Source organism: Perognathus longimembris, chromosome 9 (genome assembly GCF_023159225.1).
Source record: "Perognathus longimembris pacificus isolate PPM17 chromosome 9, ASM2315922v1, whole genome shotgun sequence".
Classification (NCBI taxonomy): Eukaryota; Metazoa; Chordata; class Mammalia; order Rodentia; family Heteromyidae; genus Perognathus; species Perognathus longimembris.
In genome coordinates, this window is record NC_063169.1 from 8,841,204 (window position 1) to 8,863,293 (window position 22,090).

At 44.3% G+C, this 22,090-nt stretch overlaps 1 protein-coding gene and 1 non-coding gene across 2 annotated transcripts in view; one reads left to right on the plus strand and one right to left on the minus strand.

The window, feature by feature from the left end:
- Positions 1-22,090, plus strand: part of Slc17a5 (solute carrier family 17 member 5) — a 54,054-nt gene that overhangs the window by 5,906 nt on the left and 26,058 nt on the right. The window contains exons 2-3 of the mRNA XM_048353687.1: positions 18,630-18,826; positions 20,142-20,375. Of these exons, the coding sequence (XP_048209644.1) occupies positions 18,630-18,826; positions 20,142-20,375 (431 nt within the window). The remainder of the gene's footprint in view (positions 1-18,629; positions 18,827-20,141; positions 20,376-22,090) is intronic.
- LOC125357828 lies at positions 9,419-9,525 on the minus strand. The gene has a single exon (XR_007212221.1). It is a non-coding gene; the product is annotated as a U6 spliceosomal RNA (small nuclear RNA).

A 22,090-nucleotide genomic window follows, 5' to 3' on the forward strand; every position in this document is an offset into this window, starting at 1 on the left:
CCTTCCAGGACTTTTTTCCTCTTGACACCCCCCCCTTCCCGCCCCCAACTCTTTCACAATAAATGCATACTAAGACAATGCTAAGATAAGGCGTAGTGGGTGGCCCACGCCTATAATCCTAGCTACTCAGGAGGCTGAGATATGAGGATTGGGGTTTGAAGCTAGCCTAGGCAGAAAAGATTGCTAGACTCTTCCAATGAACCATCAAAATGTTGGACTAGGTGTGGCTCAAATGGTGCAGCACCGGGGCTGGGGATATAGCCTAGTGGCAAGAGTGCCTGCCTCGGATACATGAGGCCCTAGGTTCGTTTCCCCAGCACCACATATACAGAAAACGGCCAGAAGCGGCGCCGTGGCTCAAGTGGCATAGTGCTAGCCTTGAGCGGGAAGAAGCCAGGGACAGTGCTCAGGCCCTGAGTCCAAGGCCCAGGACTGGCCAAAAAAAAAAAAAAAAAAATGGTGCAGCACCAGCAATAAGTGGGAAAAGCCAGGCAACAGCTCATAGACCTTAGCTCAAGCTCTGGTGCCAGACTCTCCTTACAAAACGCAAAGACATTTCAGATTGCTCCTCTCAGAACCCTGGGTTCAGTTGTGCCCGATGGTAGGAGCCCCAGGACCAGTGTGGTCAACATGATGAGACCCTCCCGGTGGTATGTCTGTGCTGCAAGCTCTCCTTTCCTGCCTTATTTCTTTTTAATAAATTTTTATCATCTTTACTTTTTTAGTTTGAGATAGAACTTGCCAAAGGGGGGGGTAAGTGGCTTTTGGGGGAAATACCACCCCCATTCCCCACTGCTGTCTCAGATGATTAGATTTTTCATGTCGTAGGGAGCAGAGCTGACTCCATTTTGATTAGGGAAACATGATAAGAAATGTTGGGGGGAGTAGGTTAGGTCCACCTGACCCCAAATTCTGCTTCTGTAAATGGCTTGCTTAACTTTGTTGCTTGCTCTACCCCCCGCGTCAAGCCCCTTCATCTGTGCTACACTTTTACCTTTATAAACCCCAATTTGAGGACTGCTCGGGGCCCCAGGTTTCAGCTCCCTAGTCTGCACTGTGTTCCTGGCCAGTCAGCCCACTTTTCACTGTCCCAGTGTCATCTCCCAAGTCTGAGCTGCATCCTGGCTGGTCAGTTCGCTTTATGCTTCCCCTATGAATCTATCTTTTGGGGCCTGGGAATGTGGCCTAGTGGTAAAAGTGCTTGCCTCCTATACATATGAAGCCCTGGGTTCGATTCCTCAGCACCACATATATAAAAAAAAAGCCAGAAGTAGCGCTGTGACTCAAGTGGCAGAGTGCTAGCCTTGAGCAAAAAGAAGCCAGGGGCAGTGCAGGACCTGAGTCCACGCCTGTTGGTTTTGGCAAAAACAAACACATCATCTTTTTGCTTGAGACTGTCTGTGAGTGGTGGACTCTTGGAGGGATGGTGAATCCCCTCCCTCGAACCCCGTAACATCTCACATGCCTCACACTCCTTGCACATTGATGTTTCCATAGGCTTCCTTGTCCTCTGCCCTGTGTGTGTGTGGACTGAGCCACCTTTCTACTCACTGCTTCGTCAGAGGCTTGCTACCCTCCAGTTCCTGACACTACCCATACTGACTTCCCATCCAAAACCATGGCTTTCTTTATCTCAGCACTGGGGTTTGAAGTTGGTCTGGGTGCTGGCCCTTAACTCTTTCACTCAGGACTGGCCATTGGAGTTCAACTTTCAGCTTTTTGGTAGTTAATTGGAGATAAGAGTCTCACAGGACTTTCTTGCTCAAACTGGCTTTGAACTGTTACCCTCAGATCTCAGCCTCCTGAATAGGATTGCAAGAGTGAGCCACTACGTTTGGCTTGGACCTTCGGTTTTTATGGATAAGTTTATTTTTTAATTGAAATAAGTGTAAAATGAGCCTCCATCTAACTAGTACTCAGCTTACACTATGATTTCATGGCCATTTTTGTTACTTTTATTCTTATGCATGATTACTATGTAGCAAATCCCAGATAGTGTGTAATTTCAAGAATATTTCCATGAATATCTCTAAAAGATAAGGATAGTGAAGGGAGGAATGAAGAGTAGAGTACCCCATTTTCAGGTAGCCCCCATTATGAGCAAACCCAGGGCAAGCTTATTAGGGCCCAGCCAATCAAGAACTCTAATTGTTGGGCTGGGGATATAGCCTAGTAGCAAGAGTGCCTGCCTCAGATACAAGAGGCCCTAGGTTCGATTCCCCAGCACCACATATACAGAAAACGGCCAGAAGGGGCGCTGTGGCTCAAGTGGCAGAGTGCTAGCCTTGAGCGGGAAGAAGCCAGGGACAGTGCTCAGGCCCTGAGTCCAAGGCCCAGGACTGGCCAAAAAAAAAAGAACTCTAATTGCCTGGGAATGCTTAACTCTAACCGCCCCTAGAATGCCTCCAGCCCTGAGCCAATCAGATTTGTACCTGTAATCTTGCTTGCTTGAACACATGTTTGCTGTAACTTTGTGTTTTGCCTTTATAAACTCTGTGTAATCACAGCTCGGGGCTTCCTCCTAACCTCCCCTGTGTCGGTGGGTAGGACGAGGCCCGAGTTGCAGCTCGCTTGAATAAAGCCTTGCCTTGCTTTTGCACTTCGAAACGTCTGAGTCTCGGTGGCCTTCTTGGTGGTTGTTTCACGACTTGGCACAACATTTGGGGGCTTGTCCAGGATCGCCCCAGAGACCCCCGAGACCCCAGACTCCGAAGGTAAGGAAACAGCGCTGTTCATTTGTCTTGTCCTGTAATTTGTCTGTTTGTTTGTCTGTTTTGCTTTTGCTTATTTCTTAAAGGCGTTCTTGAAGGGGTTGTCGAAGCGGACGGCACTTACTCGGCAATCCCAGGGAGACTGGGGCACGCCCCAGACTCTCCACCCTTGATACTTGGGTCCACTCCTCCTGCACCCTTGTGGGAGGTTGTGGGCCAACTTAGGTCTGCTCCTGCTGCTTAGCTTGCAGGAGGAGGCTTGTGGGCCAACCTAGGAGATCTCCAACTACTTGGGTCCACTTGGGTCCACTCCTCCTACACCCTTGCGGGAGGTTGTGGGCCAAGTTAGGTCTGCTCCTGCTGCTTCTAGCTTGCAGGAGGAGGTTTGTGGGCCAACCTAGGAGATCTCCAACTCATAGCTTTTCTTATTCTCAGGCCTGTGTGTTGTATTGTTTGGTTTTTTTGTAGCCTTTTGAACTAAACATCTGATCAGAGCTATGGGTAATGTTCTATCTTGGGGACCTCCATCTAGCCCCCTAGATTTGACCCTAGCTCACTGGAGGGAGGTCAAGGAGATAGCTCAGAACCGAGGTGTGGCCCGTAAGGAGGAAAATCACCCTGTGCAAGTCAGAATGGCCCACCCTTGAGAGAGCTAATTGGCCACCTGAGGGGAGCCTTGACATAGTTAAGATCAGGACTTTACAAAGCCTAATCGACAGATTCCTTATATAGACACCTGGAGGGAACTAGTTGACAGGGACGCTCCAGCTTGGGTTTGGCCTTTCTTACCGACTCCCTCCTCCACTCCTTCCCCTACCCCAATATTCACGGGGTGACAAGAGAGAAACCAAGAGGGAAGAGAAGAAATTGTGCCCACCTGTCCTCCAGGGAGGAAGCATGGAGGAGGAAATATTTCCCCCTCCATACTCCCCACCTCAGTTACAAGAGGACTCTGAGGAAAATGTTTCAGCTGTGACCTCCGCTCTGGAGGGGCCCACCCAGTCCTGGCGCCGGCAGCCCAGGGCACAGAGGCATCAGTCCTGAGTCCTGACCTGCAGCCGCCAACAGGGGCAGACACGGGGCCAGCCCAAGCCATCCGCAGGTGGCAGGGAGTGACCGCACCACGCAGCACTGTCGTCTCTGTGTTTGTAAGTCCGACAGTCTCTTTTGTGTCAAACCTGCATAGCTCACTGGAAAGATGTACAGGCAACAGCTCACATTCAGTATGAGTGTAAAAATGTTTTACTAAGACTATCAAGCCCTGGAAAATGAGGCTGGAGAATGCTAAAATCATATATTAAAGGTTTTGTCTTAAAATTTGCGTGTTGCAGGAGTAAGATTGGCAAAAATATCTCTTGCCACTGGAAAATGTACGGCCGATGTTTATTTTGCGCGCTTTAAGATCTTTTGAATATGTATGTGTGTGCATGTGTGAGTGTGAACATGTTCAAGACTGTTAATATGATGTAAAATTGAGTGAGTTTAAGTTTAAATTCAAATGGTCATCAAGTTTGGGCATTACCAGTTGCTTTAAAGGATTATTGCATTGTTTTAAAGAGGAACTAGAGTTACAAAAATGCTTAATCAGAGCTAAGTGTCAGAAATTTGGATTTAAAAGGATATATATATTAAACTAATGGGGATAGAAGTAAACTCTCATTAACTCTATGTATGGAGGAAGAAACGGCAAAATGGGCCAGTGTTTCTCACTAATATATTGGAAAGCTGAATGGATAAGTATTTCTAATTGTAATTCTTGCATTAAGGAAAAATTGTCATTTGAGTTCAAAGGTCTTCATGCCATGCAGTAACTGGGACTGAAGAAAAAAAAAAAAGAGGCTCTTTTGAAACAAGCAGCCCATAGGCAAAGGGTGGCTCCTGGTTTCAGAATGCCTGTGAGCTTCAGTTTTTCCAATGCAGATAAAAGCTAAAGTGTTGTGTTAGGTTAAAAAGGCTTTGGAAATCAAGAATACATTTCTAAATAAGAAATTTGGAAGTAAAATTGTCCTAAATAATTATTGCAAAGTGAGAAAAGGAGAATTATGGCTACCAAAATGTTTAATTGCCATTCCAGCTTCTTTATAGGTTTTTTGTAACCGTTTCCAGCAGGCCCACAGAGAAGCACAGATGATTCCTACAAGTTTGTCAGGATCTAATACTGGCCCTTAATAAGTTCCAGGTAAGAGCATGCTTAAAAACTACTTCTGTGTGGACCACCCTGTTTGGCCTTTAATTGGAGTAAAATGGCCTCTTATAAGACTCACTGATCTGAAATCTGCATTTCGAAGCCAGCCCGGGCAGAGAAAGGTCCCTGTGAGAGACTTGTCTCTAATCAGCCAGCAGAGTGCTGGGAACGGAGTTGTGTGGAGCTCAAAGTGGTAGGGTGCTAGTCTTGAGCTGGAGAGCTGGGGGACAGCGCTCAGGCCCTGAGTCCAAGTCCAGTGGAAAGTCACTCCTCCTGGGACAAAAGTGATGGAGCATCCAGAGGCAGTAAGCCACTGCTTGGATGGCAGAGATGGTGTCAGATCCTAGAGTCACTCCCGTTTGGCCTTTCAAAAGTTGATCAAAGCCGGGAAGTCCTAGAAGAATAGTTGGTAAGCATGCCTTTCTAATGCCCATGACTGTCTACTGGGCAGGAACTTGCCAGTCATCTGTGATAGTGTGTAGTAAGGGTAAGTTTGTCAAATGAGAGGAGAGTTTAAAATCCCAACCCCCGCATCTACTCAAAGCTCTGACTGGCAGTGAGAATTTTAAGCTGATACATCTGTTCAGGAAAGAAAGCTTGTAGACCTGAGATTGTGTCCTTACTGAGATCTGTTAAGTTATCAGAGATCAGTTCCCCAGCCAGTCAGGAAAAAGCTTTTACAAACTAGAATGTTAAAAGGCTACACTGAGGGGCTTGGGATATGGCCTTAGTGGCAAGAGCGCTTGCCTCATATACTTGAAGCCCAGGGTTCGATTCCCCAGCACCACGTATACAGAAAATGGCCAGAAGTGGCGCTGTGGCTCAAGTGGCAGAGTGCTAGCCTTGAGCAAAAAGAAGCCAGGGACAGTGCTCAGGCCCTGAGTTCAAGCCCCAGGACTGGCAAAAAAAAAAAAAAAAAAGGCTACACTGAGGTAGCCAAAAAGAAGTCTGTATAGTTGAAAGTTAAAATGTTGAATGTAATTTCCAGTTTGGAGTAAAGCTCCTAATGGACATCTGATCCTGAAGCCCCTTGGTAAAGTAGACTAAGGTTATAGGTTCCTGGCTAGGTAAGGTCAACGCCCCTGAGTCAGCCTGAAGAAGTTATAGAAGATGGATGATCTTTGCCCATCAGCCTCCCCTTTTAGGACCAAGGGACCAGAGTTGTTTTTGTGAAGATGAGGCAGGATAAACTAGAGGCATGGAAAACAGAGGTAACAGTATACAGAGACTGCACTTGTGAGAAATGGTTACAGGCCAAGCGGCCTATGTTAGCTTTAAAAAAAAAAAGAATCCTAGCCTTATTGGAAATATCTGATTTAAACTTATTGCCCTGGCAAAATGACCCAAGGGCCATTGATTGCCTAAAGCTGTCTTGACTTTCAGTAATGTGCCAGCCTGTAAAAGCTAGTGTGCTTAAGAAGGAATCAGGAAATACTAGGAAATTTGACTAAAGTTAGGCTTTAGGTTAACTTAGGTTAAGCTTCTCTAACCAGTCTATGGAGAAAGTTCTACTGGAACCACTGGGAGCCACTGCTGCCTGACACCACCATGGCCCCTGCCCATTGCATTTGATTGTTTGTTTTTGTTTTGCCAGTTGTGGGCCTTGGACTCAGGCCTGAGCACTGACCCTGGCTTCATTTTTGCTCAAGGCTAGCGCTCTGCCACTTGAGCCACAGCGCCACTTCTGGCCATTTTCTATATATATGTGGTGCTGGGGAATCGAACTCAGGGCTTCATGTATACGAGGCAAGCACTCTTGCCACTAGACCATATTCCCAGCCCCAATGCCCATTGCATTTGAGTGAGGATCAAGGAAAGTCTTAACAGTCATCTGTAAGAATCTACATCTTCAGATGGGACTCTTATCACATGCAGCTGATTTCTGATTTCTGCTGGAAAGTGCTTTGGATCTGCTAAAACTACATTCTTTTTTTTTTTTTTTTTTTTTTTTTTGGCCAGTCCTGGGGCTTGGACTCAGGGCCTGAGCACTGTCCCTGGCTTCTTTTTGCTCAAGGCTAGCACTCTGCCACTTGAGCCACAGCGCCACTTCTGGCCATTTTCTGTATATGTGGTGCTGGGGAATCAAACCCAGGGCCTCATATATATGAGGCAGGCACTCTTGCCACTAGGCCATATCCCCAGCCTAAAACTACATTCTTGAGTTGACTGGAGTTAACTAGCTCTATTAAGAAAATTGGATATTGTAAGAAATTTTCAAGCAGACTGGCCTGCTGCTAAATTCAAAGCATGTATGACAGACTGGAGAGTCACTTCCAGGCAATGCCTGGGGTGGGAGGTATGTCCAAGAGTATTAAAATGTGTCCAGATGGATTAGGGTGTGACCTCAGAAGAGAGGGAGGTAACTGCTATCAGGTGTGCCAGATACCAAGGTAACTGGACCGAGATTTTTAAACTGCCGGGGGCATCTTCATGGAGCCCTCCTAGGGGTGGATCTGCAGATGCCACTGGCCAACCTTAGGCACTTGGAGGAACTGGAAACTAGGGAAATCCACTCTAGAATAGTTGGTTCATGATACAGAATATAGATATGGAATATAGATATAGAATAGTTGGCTTATGATAGTTGGGTCTGGTCTGACTTCTTAGGAGCAGCCTGTGGGTGGAGTCACAGTAAATTGCCTTGATGTAGTTGAGATAAACCGGAAAATGTAGACAGTTTAAAACTCTAGCAGCAAAGAAGCCCCAGGAAATGTAAAGAGGAAGGTTAGTATAGAAAGCCTTGGAGAAAGGGATAGAGAAATGGTTTCCTCTGGATAAGAAAGGGATTTAAAAAGTAAATTGTCACAGAATGTTCCAGCAAGTCACTGATGGTGTGAGGAAGTAGAAGATAGTGTGAGTGGGGATATGTTAAATTTTATAAGACACAGATTATAAAACTGTATAAGGAAAGATTTAAGAGAGAAAACAAAAATGTTTCCTTTAGATTAAAAGGTTTTGGCATGTTAAAAGTGAGAAAGACAATCCCTAAAGTGAGTATGTAACAAATGGTAAAGTTGGTATGTAATCAAATTGGCTATAATATAAATAGGGTCAGAATTGGGGCTTTGGTGTAAACTATGTTTATCTGTACCTGTATCTGCAGGGCTAGGGGACTTGTGTGATGGCCCCCTCAGAGCCCTATGGCAAGTCCACCAAGAGATCTGGCTCAAGCTAGAGGCCCTTTAGACTGGACCTCCTCCTGAACCACGCCCACTGCCAGCTGAGTAAGGTGCCACCGACGGCTTACGGTATTGCGGGCACAATACCAATCCATCCCTACCGATTCTCAGTCAGAATCAAACTAAGCAAGGAGAACCACGATTGCTTCTCGAGCTACCTATCAGAAGGGGGGAATGAAGGGCGAATGAAGAGTAGAGTACCCTATTTTCAGGCAGCCCCCATTATGAGCAAACCCAGGGCAAGCTTATTAGGGCCCAGCTGGTCAAGAACTCTTAATTGCCTGGGAATGCTTAACTCTAACCGCCCCTAGAATGCCTCGAGCCCTGAGCCAATCAGATTTGTCCCCGTAATCTTGCTTGCTTGAACACCTGGTGCTGTAACTTTGTTTTTGCCTTTATAAGCTCTGTGTAATCACAGCTCGAGGCTTCCTCCTAACCTCTGCTGTGTCGGTGGGTAGGACGAGGCCTGAGTTGCAGCTCGCTTGAATAAAGCCTTGCTTTGCATTTCGGAACATCTGAGTCTCGGTGGCCTTCTTGGTGAACAACAGTTTTCTTTTTGGTTGTGGGACTTAAACTCAGTCTGGGCACTGCTCCTGAGCTTTTCTGCCCAAGGCTAGCACTCTTACCACTTTGAGCTCCATTTCTGGCTTTCTGGTGGTTAATCAAAGATAAGTCTCACAGACTTTCCTGCCCTGGCTGGCTTTGAACAGCAATCCTCAAATCTCAGCCTCAAGTTGCAAGGATTACAGGTATGAGCCACCAGTGCCCAGTAAGGTCACTTTCTAAATACAATAATGGTGCCATTCTCCCCATAAATGAAAATACTCCTTATCATATCCCTAGTGAGTGTTCATATTTCCCTGAGTGTCATAATTTTTTTGTAATTTGTTTGTGTCAGGAGACCCATAATGTCCTTTCCCTTTAATTACTTGAAATTGTTCCTAAGTATCTTTTTGGGGAGGGAGAAGGAGCAGTCCTGGGATTTTCTCTTTTTTTTCTGCTTAGGGCCCCATGATTGCTAGACAAGGACTCTATCACTTGAATCATGCTACAAGTCTTTTTTGCTTTTAGTTTTTAGATAGTATCTCATGCTTTTGCCTAGGGCCAGCCTTGAATGGCAATCTTCCTACTTCTATTTCCTTCCTTCCTTCCCTTCTTCCCTCCCTCCCTCCCTCCTTCCCTCCCTCCCTCCCTCCCTCCCTCCCTCCCTTCCTTCCTTCCTTCCTTCCTTCCTTCACCAGTCCTGGGCCTTGAACTCCAGGCCTGCGTGCTGTCCTTGAGCTTTTGTACTTACAGCTAGCAAGCACTCTACCACTTGAACCACAGCTCTACTTCCAGATTTTTTTTTTATGGAACGCTTCACGAATTTGCGTGTCATCCTTGTGCAGGGGCCATGCTAATCTTCTCTGTATCGTTCCAATTTTAGTATATGTGCTGCCGAAGGGAGCACCTACTTGCAGATTTTTGTGGCTTTGAGCTGTAATCCTCATCTCAGCCTCCTAAGGAGCTAGGATTACAGGTATGATCCACCAGCTCCCAGCTCTACCTCCCTTCTTAACTGGGATTACAGTCACTACCACCAAGCTCAGCCTTTAAATATCTTCTAATCCCTTGAAGAAAGGATTAAAGCATTGGTGGTTCATGCCTATAATCCTAGCTACTCAGTAAGCTAAGAAGCCAGCCTGAGCAGAAGGGTCTACTAGGCTCTATTTCCAAAATGACAAGAAGGGGGCTGGGAATATGGCCTAGTGGCAAGAGTGCTTGCCTCGTATACATGAGGCCCTGGGTTCGATTCCTCAGCACCACATATATGGAAAATGGCCAGAAGTGACACTGTGGCTCAAGTGGCAGAGTGCTAGCCTTGACCAAAAAGAAGCCAGGGACAGTGCTCAGGCCCTGAGTTCAAGGCCCAGGACTGGCCAAAAAACAAACCAAAATGACAAGAAGCTGGACTTGGAGCATGACTGGAGTAGTAGAGTAATAGCCAAGCTCACAAGCCAATAAGCTTGAGGACCTGAACTCAAAATGCCATAACAGGGGCTGGGAATATGGCCTAGTGGTAGAGTGCTTGCCTCGTATACATGAAGCCCTGGGTTCAATTCCCCAGCACCACATATATAGGAAACAGCCAGAAGTGGCGCTGTGGCTCAAGTGGCAGAGTACTAGCCTTGAGCAAAAAGAAGCCAGGGACAGTGCTCAGGCTCTGAGTTCAAGGCCCAGGACTAGCAAAAATAAGTAAATAAATGCCATAACAGTATTTCCACTGGGCCCTGGTGGCTCACACCTGTAATCCTAGCTATTTAGGAGGCTGAAATCTGAAGATCACAGTTCAAAGCCAGCCCCGGCAGAAAAGTCTGTGAGACTCTTTTCTCCAATAAACTACTTAGAAACAGCCATAAGTGGCGCTGTGGCTCAAGTGGTAGAGTTCTTGACTTGAGCACAAAGTGGCTCAAGGACAGTGCCCAGGCTCTGAGTTCAAGCCCTAGGACTGGCAAAAAAAAAAAAAAGAAAAAGTACTTCCCCTCACCCCCCCCCCCGAAAAGGGTGAGGATAAAGAGGAGTAGATAATTCCTTCTCTCTCCTTTTTTCTTACAATTTTAGTCATTGAAAAAAATTCTTTTTTTGGTAATATATTTACTGTGAATGGGTGATTGATGGATCCAGAGGTCTGATGAGATTATAGTTCTGTTTATAAAGTAGGTAGACTTGTTGCCTCTACCAGGAACCACCTTTCTACTTTTCAGCCCCAAAATGTTTACACAGCTGATACTGCTGTAGGCACAGCAAATACACAGCAGGGGAAAGAAGTTTCTGCTTCACATAACTTTTATGCTCCAGTATGTATTTTCCTAAACTACTAATCCTCCGTTTCACTACCTTGAGTTAGAAGTACAGTCCTAAGCCAGCCAGGGGTGGCTTATGCCTGACCTGGGGCCTAAGTTCACACAGGAACATGTATAAATCAGCCCCTGAAAAGCCAGCAGTGGCGCTGGTACAGTGCTAGCCTTGAGCAGAAAAGCTCAGGAACAGTACCCAGGCCCTGAGTTCAAGCCCCAGTATTACACACACACACAGAATTGCAGTCCAACCAATTCTCTAAATACTAACTCCTGCTGTATTATCACACTCACCTCGGTGCCAGCTCTCTACTGGCGCAGCCCCTCTTGTAGCACCGACAGACAGGACACCCAGCTCTTGCAGTTAGCGTGGAGCAGGCTGTTCCCCCCAGTTCATACGGGTATCTGCCCACCTCATCCTCTTTCCCTGAAACCTCATGCCACGCAAACACCAGTTCCTCACCAGTAAGCAACAACCTCAGCTTCTAATAACCAGAAAAGACAGTATTCTAAGCACTTTACCTGTACTCTTCATAATCGCTATTACACAGGCAAAATATTTCACCTGGAACTGAGCACTTAGAAAATACTCAATAACTGCGAGCTGAGTTGTTGTACTGAGTTATGAAACTCGGTACCTGCTCCCATGCCAGTGGTGGAAATTCCTGGAATTGATCTAGTCCCGATGTAGCCACTGCTGATCCCTTCAAGTTTCCTCCTCTCCCAGTGTTTACCTTTCTTCTTTCCATGCTTCTTTCTGGCTTCCATGGCTCTTCCTCTTGTGACCTGGTAGGTGACTTCCTGCTCACCCCGGAAGACACAGGTCTTTCTCCTCCACCTTCCCTGACCACCCCCACCAACTATCCAGGCCCCAATATGTAGCACTTTATCTTACTACTGGGAAAATTTCATCTGGAACAACAACAACAACAAAAAGAACAGTAATTGGGGCTGGGGATATGGCCTAGTGGCAAAAAGTGCTTGCCTTGTATAGTATACATGAAGCCCTGGGTTCAGTTCCCCAGCACCACATATATAGAAAATGGCCAGAAGTGGCGCTGTGGCTCAAGTGGCAGAGTGCTAGCCTTGAGCAAAAAGAAGCCAGGGACAGTGCTCAGGCCCTGAGTCCAAGGCCCAGGACTGGCAAAAAAAAAAAAAAAAGAACAGGAATTGACTTTTATTGAGTGCTCATTGTAATGTCCTATGGCATTTTGCTCAATCCCGCATTGCCTGGGGAGTTGATTGTGAGAAGATGACTCCTTGAGCTGGCTCTGGTGGCTCACACCTGTAATCCTAGCTACTCAGGAGGTGAGACCTCAGGGTCTCAGTTCAAAGCTAGCCTGAGCAGAAAAGTGTAAGGCTCTTATTTCCAGTTAATCAGCAAAAGACTAGATATGCACGTATGGCTCAAGTGGTAGACTGCCAGTCTACAGCAGAAAAAGCTAATGGATAGCATCCAGGTCCTGAGTCCAAGCCCCAGTACCAGCACAAAAAATAATAATAATTAACTCACTAATTTTTTAAAATTAAAATTAGAGGTGAAGCTGGGCACTAGTGGCTCACACCTGTAATCCTAGCTACTCAGGAGACAGAGATCTGATTATCTCAGTTCAAAGCCAGCCCAGGCAGAAGAATCTTTGAGACTCTTATCTCCAGTAAACTACTCAGAAAAATCCAGAAGTGCCACTACAGCTCAAGTGGTAGAGTGCTAGCCTTGAGCACAAAGAGGCTCCAGGACACTGCCCAGGCCCAGAGTTCCCCCAGAAAAGAAAAAAAAAGAGAGGTAAAAATCCTGAGAATGAAAATAAAGTAACCTCTGCAAAGACCCACCCCTGGTGATGAACAGAGAGCAGAGCTTCATTCCCAGGACTGCTTCACTCCAATATTAGCCTGCGCTCTTTCAGTTCCACCCACTTCACATACCGAAGCTTAAAGAACATTCTCAGAGCTGATGTTTATTTTGATTGATGCTCTGGTCGTTATGTGAGCTTGCTTTTGCTTTGAACTTGTGGTAGGTGCACAGTGAGAGTTCTCTTGGTCATGCAAGTTTGCTTTTGTTGGATCAATTTCAAAGTCTGTCCAAATTCACAGGCACATTTTACTCTCCTACTTTCTGGAAATAAAATCTGGCTAAATTTGTAGTCATAACCATTATTATAAAGCTAGTAACTTTTTTTTATTATTTCTTAAAACTTCCTAGTCATGTATCTATGACATTTTTGTAGACCTTTTGTTTTCTGATTGTTGACTGCCCCTAGACATAAAGTGGCTGATCTGTAACTTCTAGTTCAACTTTTTTTTCTTGGCCAGTCCTGAGGCTTGAACTCAGGGCCTGGGCACTGTTCCTGAGCTTCTTTTGCTCAATGCTAGCACTCTACCACTTGAGTCATGGTGCCACTTCTGGCTTTTCTCATATATGTGGTGCTGAGGAATCAAACCCAAGGCTTCATGCATGCTAGGCAAGCCCTCTACCCCTAGGCCACATTCCCAGCCCTCAATTTTTTTTTTAACTCATGTCAGTAATGATTTGAAATCATTTTACTCACTTCTCTTTATTTCCCAAGCCTCTAGCCCCACATCCTATTCACACAGAATTATATCATAGGACTGGAGGCATGGCTCCAGTGGTAGCACCCCTTCCCAGCTAGACCATGGCCCGATATTCAAACCCAAGCACGACACCAAAAAAAGAATTTTATTAAAGGAAAAAGGCAGTGCCAGTGGCTTAGCCCAGGAAAGTCCATGAGACTCTTATAACCACTGAAAAGCCGCAAGTAAAGTACTGGTGTGGTTAAAGTGGTAAGGGCTCAGTCTTTATTTTGGTCTGAGACCAGGATTCATACTGTTATGCCCAAGTCACAAGACGGCCCCCAAGAAAACCACCAAGAGCCAGACATTCCGAAATGCAAAAGCTAGGCTTTATTCAGGCGAGCTGCAGGTCGGGCCTCATCCTACCCACTGACACAGTGGCGGTTAGGAGGAAGCCCCGAGCTGCGATTGCACAGAGCTTATAAAGGCAAAATACAAAGTTACAGCCATCAGGTGTTCTCAGGGCTAGAGACATTCCCGGGTGATTAGAGTTAAGCATTCCCAGGCAGTTAGAAGCAGGGAGTATCCTGGGTTTGTCTCACAGGGCCTGCTTATCTCAGGTTTGCGTAGTAAAGTGGGGCCTGACTTCAAAACGGCTTTAGTCTGGCTCTTCAATACTTAGTGCCCACTCATTGGCTAGCTCTCTGCCAACTGAGCCATGCCTCCAACCACAAGAGTCCCAGTCTTGAGCAAAAGAAAGCTTAAGTGGTAATGCCCAGGCCCTAAGTTCAAGCCCCAGGGAAGAGAGAGAGAGAAGGCCGAGGGGGGGGGGGGGCGGGGGGAGGAGAAAAAGAAGAGGACACAGAGAGGAAGGAGAGAGGAGAGATTGTAGTCCCAGTCTTGAATAAGACAAAAATGGAAAGATAGGAAGGAAGAGAAACAGGAAGGGAAAGAAAAGAAAATATAGTCCAAATCAAGCATCACTTGAGAAGAAACTAATAGTGAGAAAGAAGGTAACTTCAGGGAAAAAAAAACAGAAAGGAAAATGAGAATACAATTGCCATCGGAGTAACAACATGAAGTTGTTTACATTAAGCAAATTGCTAGTAACTTATTCCTCCCTCTTACTCTCTCACCTAGCATTTAGATTAAGTCTGGTAATTCTGACATGACACAGATCCGATCTGTCCACTTCTCTCTACTGCCTTTGCTCATGCCATCATTTAAGCCATCTTCATATCTTAGCCTGGATAGCTACAAATGTCTAAGTGATCTTCAGTCTACATTCCCCATTCACATTTGTCTCTTCTCTTCAGTAAACGCCACATAGCAAACAAAGGTTTCTTGGTTTGGGTTTTGGTTTTTAAGACAGTCTTGATATGTAGCTCTATTAAAAAAAAAAAAAAGTTCAGGGCTGGGAAGTTGGCCTAGTGGTAGAATGCTTGCCTCATATACATGAAGCCCTGGGTTCAATTCCTCAGCACCACATATATAGAAAAAGCCAGAAGTGGCACTGTGGCTCAAGTGGTAAAGTACTAACCTTAAGGAAAAAGAAGCCAGGAACAGTGTTCAGGCCCTGAGTTCAAGTACCAGGACTGGCAAAAAAATAAAAAGCCCAAACTGGAGATGTAGCTCAAGTGGTAGAGCACCAACCTTGAGCTAAAAAAGCCATGCAAGAACTTGAAGCTCTGATTTCAAGTCCCAGTACTGTGGTCCCCCCAAAAAAAGTGAGTGGGATCATAGTATATTAATTTGTACTAAAGTATTATTTAGTGTTTCCATCTGAATCACTGCAATTAGAATTCAGACTAAGACCACCATTGTACTCGGGAAAACATATGTTATTTGAGATAATTGAAAGCAATTTATTGAGTACATGAAAAACACATGATATTGTCATTAGCAGATAAATGTGCACATATTTTCATATATACATAATTGATTTCAGTACTATAAGCATGGCTAAAGTGGTAGAGTGCTTGCCTAACAAGTGTAAGGCCTTGCGGTCAAAGCCCAATACAGCCAAAAGAAAAAAAAAGGTTTATATTTAATTGTCATGCCTAATGAAATAGGTACTTTTTTTTTTTTTTACTTTGGACTAGGGATTGAGTCTTGTGAGTGGTAGGTGAGCACTCTACCACTAAGCTGAATCCCCTAGCCCAAGTGTATGTATCTTTAAACAGATTATTTACCACACAGTATTGACCACATTTAAAGGTTTATACACCCTGAATTAACCAGTTTCTCCTCATCACTAAGCTTGATTGCCCTCAGTTAGTGTCCTGAATACACATCTTTCTCCAGTTCTACAACTCAATAAAAGAAGAAAAAAATCCTTGCATACGCCTACACTTAGAGTGAAGATTGAGTCAAACCCTCTTCTCACGTGCTCCCTCTTCCCACTTCCTCTTGCTTTCTCCATTTCCCTGTGCACTGTGGGCCCTTTAAGCATGATAGCCACTGAGTAACTGCCATTGGTGCTGCAACTGTCATAAATTCTGAGGTTTTCTTCTGGATTCTTAAATGAATTTCATTTAGGACAGCCTTAAGTATTAATCATGACTTCTGATTTAAACCAAGCCACTGAGGATGGTGAAGGTAAGAAATTTATCAAGAGGAGTTTTGTTGGGACATTCTGAGTTCAAACTCCAGTACCTCCAGAGAAAAAGAGAGTCTGTGTGCCTTATTCTTCTGTCATTGTTTCCTGAGGAGGTTGTTTGTTTATTTTGTGCTGCTACTGGGGCTTGAGCTCGGACCTGGGTGCTGTCCCTTGGCTTATTTGCTCAAGGCTGATGCTCTACCACATGAGCCACAGTTCTACTTTTGCTTTTTCATATATATGTATGCTGGGCCTGGATCTAGAACTCAAGGCCCCTGAGCTTGTTACTTAAGGCAAATGCTCCATAGATCCACTTCTGGCTTTTTGGTGATTAATTGCAGATAAGAGTCTCATAAACATTTCTGATTATTTTGGTTGTGGGGCTTGGGCACTGGGCCCTGACCCTCTTTGTGTTCAAGGCTAGCCCTCTACCACTTGAGCCACTTCCAAGTTTCAGTGTTAAAATGTTAAAAAGGTTTCACTGCTGTAACCTAATAAAATATATGTGCAGTTGTTAAAAGTTAAATGTTGTATGTAATTTACAGTTCTTTTTTTTTCTTTTTTTTCTGCTAGTCCTGAGCCTTGGACTTAGGGCCTGAGCACTGTCCCTGGCTTCTTTTTGCTCAAGGCTAGCACTCTGCCACTTGAGCCACAGCGCCACTTCTGGCCATTTTCTATATATGTGGTGCTGGGGAATCGAACCCAGGGTTTCATGTATACAAGGCAAGCTCTTTTGCCACTAGACCATATTCCCAGCCCTAATTTGCAGTTCTTTTACCTTTATAAACCCCAGTTCCAGGACTGTTAGGGAATCACAGTTTCAGTTCTCAAGTCTGTGCTGCATCCCTGGCCGGTCAGTTCGCTTTGTACTTCCCCGATAAATCCATCTTTGCTTGAGACTGTATCTGCGTGGTAGCCTCTGGAGGGACATGGGTTTGAGTCCCACTTGGAGTACCAAGTGCCACTTCCAGGCTTGGAGTGTTTAATTGGAGATAAGAGTCTCACAGGGACTTTTCTTCCCAGGTTGGCCTCCAACTGCAATCCTCAGATCTCAGCCTTCTGAGTAGCTGAAATCACAGGCATGAGCCACTGGTGCCTGGCTGTACTCTACCTGTCTTAATGAACTGTTAGAATTCAGGATCCTATGTTTTACATTTATATCAAAACTAGATACAAGGAACAAATTCTCTTTGACAAATCATTTCAGTTATGCTTAACTAGAAAATCTTCATGTCTGTTAATTTGTCTGTGTGCTTTTTTTTTTTTTTTGCTGGTCTTGGGGCTTGCACTCAGGGCCTGAGCACTGTCCCTAGCTTCCTCTTTTTGCTCAAGGCTAGCACTCTACCACTTGAGCCACAGCACCACTTCCTGCCTTTTCTGTTCATGTGGTGCTGAGGAATCAATACCCAGGGCCTCATCCATGCTAGCAAGCACTCTACCAAAGCCACATTCCTATCCCATGTGCTATTTTTAAAAATGACCTTTTTCACAGAATTGGAGGGAAAAATGCAGCAGTGGTACTAGACACTGTATTGAAAGTACAACTTGTAGGTGGGGATGGGAGGGAAAAACTGAGAGCAAGGGAAGGAGTTAATGTTTTCCAAAAAGAATTGTACTAATTGCCTGACTTATTTAACTGTAACCTTTCTGTACATGACCTTTATAATAACAGTTAAAAATTTAATAAAGATAAAGCCCTAGGCAAATTTTCTTGGGCTTGGCCACGTGGCTACTGTATATGTTCTTGGTACACTGTGTGTATTGAATATATGTCTACCTGACCTAGAGAAGGGAAAGAAAAACAGGGCGTAAGATATCACAAGAAATGTACACACTGCCCTACTATGTAACTGTACCCTTTTTGCACAACACCTTGTCAAAAAAATTTGTGTTCAATTAATAAATAAATTTTTTTAAAAAATTTAATAAAGAGAAGTTCACTTCTCATGTGGAATCTCTTTTTTTCTTCTTCTTTTTTATTTGCCAATCCTGGGGCTTGAACTCAGGGCCTGGGCACTGTCCCTCAGCTTCTTTTGCTCAAGGCTAGCACTCAACCACTTGTGCCACAGCGCCACTTCTGGCTTTTTCTGTGTATGTGGTCCTGAGGAATGGAACCCAGGGCTTCATGCATGCTAGGCAAGCGCTCTACCACTAAGCCACATTCCCAGCTCATGTGGAATCTCAAAAAAAAAGAAAGAAAGAAAGAAAGAAAGAAACATACTCTTTACCTGACTTATGTAACTTTCTTTTTTTTTTTTTTTTTTTTTTTTTTTTTTGGCCAGTCCTGGGCCTTGGACTCCGGGCCTGAGCACTGTCCCTGGCTTCTTCCCGCTCAAGGCTAGCACTCCGCCACTTGAGCCACAGCGCCGCTTCTGGCCGTTTTCTGTATATGTGGTGCTGGGGAATCGAACCTAGGGCCTCGTGTATCCGAGGCAGGCACTCTTGCCACTAGGCTATATCCCCAGCCCGACTTATGTAACTTTCACACATCACCTTTATAATACAGTTTAACGTTTTTAATGTCCTTTTTATGATGTAGACATATAATTACTCTTTGAATGGACTTTTTCTCCTGGGTCTTTATTTCAGCCCCAGTATGCTGTTCTGCTCGTTACAACTTAGCGGTTTTGTCCTTTTTTGGTTTCTTCGTCCTCTATGCATTACGTGTGAATCTGAGTGTTGCACTGGTGGATATGGTAGATTCAAATACAACCACAGCAGACAATCGAACTTCCCAGGAGTGTGCCGAGCACAGTGCCATGATAAAAGTCCTTCACAACCGAACGGTAGGTGCCACCCTTTAAACCCACCATCTTGATTAATCATAAAATACTTCCAAGTAAGTGCTTCCTTATCTGACAGAAAAGGGAACATTTATTTGTGCCTGTACTACGAATTTTAGTGCTTTCCTCGATAACTGGCTGAATGGCAATTTGCAGCTATAGATACTGCTGCTCTAAGCATATCTGAAGAGAATCTGGAAAATAACTTCTTTGGCCTATCACACAATTTGATTGTTTTAAATGTTTCTCTAAGTAGTCTTTATTATTATTTTGTCAGTGCTGGGGCCTGAACTCAGGGCCTGGGCACTGTCCCTGAGCTTCTTTTGCTCAAGGCCTAACGCTCTACAACTGGAGCCACAGCGCCACTTCCTGGCCTTTTTTCTGTTTATGTGGTGCTGAGGAATCAAACCCAGAGCTTTGTGCACTCAAGGCAAACACTTTACTCCTAAGCCACATTCCTATTCCGATAAAAAATAGTTTAACACGACCATTATTTACTAGTATGTTTCAATTACACAGTTACAGTTGCAGGACAATTTAATCTTAGCTGCAAGATGGGAAATAAAAATTGGTAAATTTCTTAGGACATTCTTTTCCAACATTATATATACCTAACATGAGCTTCTTAAAGCATTTTATCTGCCTCATGTTAGAGTGGTATTGACAGATGTGTGGTCATGTTTATAGAATTGAGTGTTGCAGAGGTTAGAGGTATGGTTCAGGTAGTAGAGCACTCGCCTATGAGTGGAAGCATCAGTTACCAAGTTCAAGTCCCAAACTCCGATGAAAAGAAAAGAAATAGAATTGATTGTTTTACACTAAATGTTTTATTTTGCTGTAGTTAACATTAATAATGTTGTTGAATGACACACAGTATCCAATTTCTCCCAAACTTATGACCTTTAAAGGTGGTTCTACTATGTATCAGACCTTGTTTTATTTAGTCTTTCTAGATTATACATCCATAATAAAGGGAGGTTTAAACCTAGGTTTGGTTCTAAAGCTTGCCTTAAATAGTTTGTTTAATAGCTCTTCATGTCAAGCCTGTTTCTTTTTTAAATCTCCTTGGTCAGAGTTGCTACAAACTGGGACAGGTCATCCTCTAGGCTAGTACTATAAAGTAATAAACTTTTCTGAAATGCGTAACTTTCAGTTCTGTCGGCTCACTTCTAGAACTACATGTCTGTGTTACAGGGATTCACCCACCTACTAGAATTCAGAACAGCGGTTGCCAATTTCCCTTACTTGCACTACACCCCCAGAGAGAAAGGGGCTGCTTAGGCAGGTCTCAGGTTTCATTTCTTTCTGCATTTCACAGGGTAAAAGGTATCACTGGGATGCAGAAACTCAAGGATGGATTCTCGGCTCCTTTTTTTATGGCTACATCATCACACAGATTCCTGGAGGATATGCTGCCAGCAGAGTAGGCGGGAAACTGCTGCTGGGATTTGGGATCCTAGGCACTGCCATCTTCACTCTGTTCACTCCCCTGGCTGCGGATTTAGGGGTTTTAACCCTGGTTATATTGCGAGCACTAGAAGGCCTGGGAGAGGTAACTGTTTCATCTCTTCTTTCATGTCTTAAACTGCATCTCATTCTCCTCTTACTTTAAGTAGTCTTTGGTGTGAATATAAACCAAAAAGCAACACTGGGCAATAACAGATAAGTACAAATATTAGCTAAAACTAGTAGATAAGGCCATTAGGGAGAACACACCCAAATTAGAAGCTTTCTCAAAGAATGGAGAAAATATTTTCTGGATTCTATATTACTCATATCTTAGGAAATAAGAAAAAACAGTGAAGGTAAGCCAGGCACCACTGGCTTACACTTACAATCCTAGCAACTCAAGAGGCTTAGACCTGCTTATTGAAGTTTGAAGCCAGTCTAGGCAAGAAAGTCCCAAGGACTCTTATCTCGTATTAAACACCAAAAAGCCAGAAAGGGTGTGTGTGTGTGTGTGTGTGTGTGTGTGTGTGTGTGTGTGTGTGTGTGTGTGTGTGTGTGTGCTAGAGTACTAGCTTTGAAAACAAAAGGGAGCACGCATGTGCACACACACACAGTGAAGAATGAAGGCTATACTCACCTCACCTCTTGTGCTTTTGCCACATTTTACGCAGTAGGCTGTTGAACTGCTTTATTTTACCTTTAGATTTGTTATGAACAGAACATCCTCTTTATCATTTCTTCTTTCATGATTTCATATAAAAGTTATCCCAATTTATTTTTGTAATTCTTCTGGATATTTCTGCTGTAAGAATTTGCTCAGTGCCAGTGACTCTGGTCTGTAATCCTAGCTACTCCAGGAGGCAGAGATCTGAGGATCAAAGTTTGAAGCCAGTCCAGGCAGGAAAGTTTATGAGACTTTTATCTCCAGTTAACCAGCAAAGAGCCTTATAACTGTTTTTGTTTCAGTGCAGGTGCTGGCCTTGTACATACTAAGTAAGCACTCTACCACTGAACTATACCCTTGGCCCTATTTTGAAGTTATTTAATTCGCATATTTCTTTTTTTTCCAACTTTTGTGTTATATGCCTTTAATCTTTAAATAATGATCTCTTATTATTTGTAACTTTTAATGGCTCCCTATGAAAACTAGACATTGGTTTACTTTGCTGTCTTCATTTCCTTAACTCAAGCATGGCGACTTCTATCTCTGTCATGTAGCATGGAGTTCACGTTGGGTGGAATTGTATTGTCTTATGTGGGAAAGAACATGAGCTACAGTCAGAAAAATCATAGTGTAAGTAATAATTCTACTGTATCTAATAGTAAGATTTAGGATAAGTCCTAACTACTAAACCTGAGTGATGTCACTTTAACAATGGAACTAAATTGGGCTTGGTGACACAGACTATAACCCTAGCTGGTCGGGTGCATAAAGCCAGAAGATTTCAAGTTAGAGGACTGCGTGGGCTACATAATGAGGCCGCTTAAAGAGGGTTTCACTCAGAGTAAAAATTAAAAAGTGGTGCTGCCAATGTGGCTTAGTGGTAGAGTGCTGGCCTCGCGTGCATGAAGCCCTGGGTTTGATTGCTCAGCACCACATACACAGAAAAGGCCAACAGCACCCAGCTTCCTTTTTTTTTTTTTTTTTTTTGGCCAGTCCTGGGCCTTGAACTCAGAGCCTGCACACTGTCCCTGGCTTCTTTTTGCTCAAGGCTACCACTCTGCCACTTGAGCCACAGCCACCACTTCTGGCCGTTTTCTGGGGAATCGAACCCAGGTCCTAATGTATACAAGGCAAGCACTCTTGCCACTAGGCCA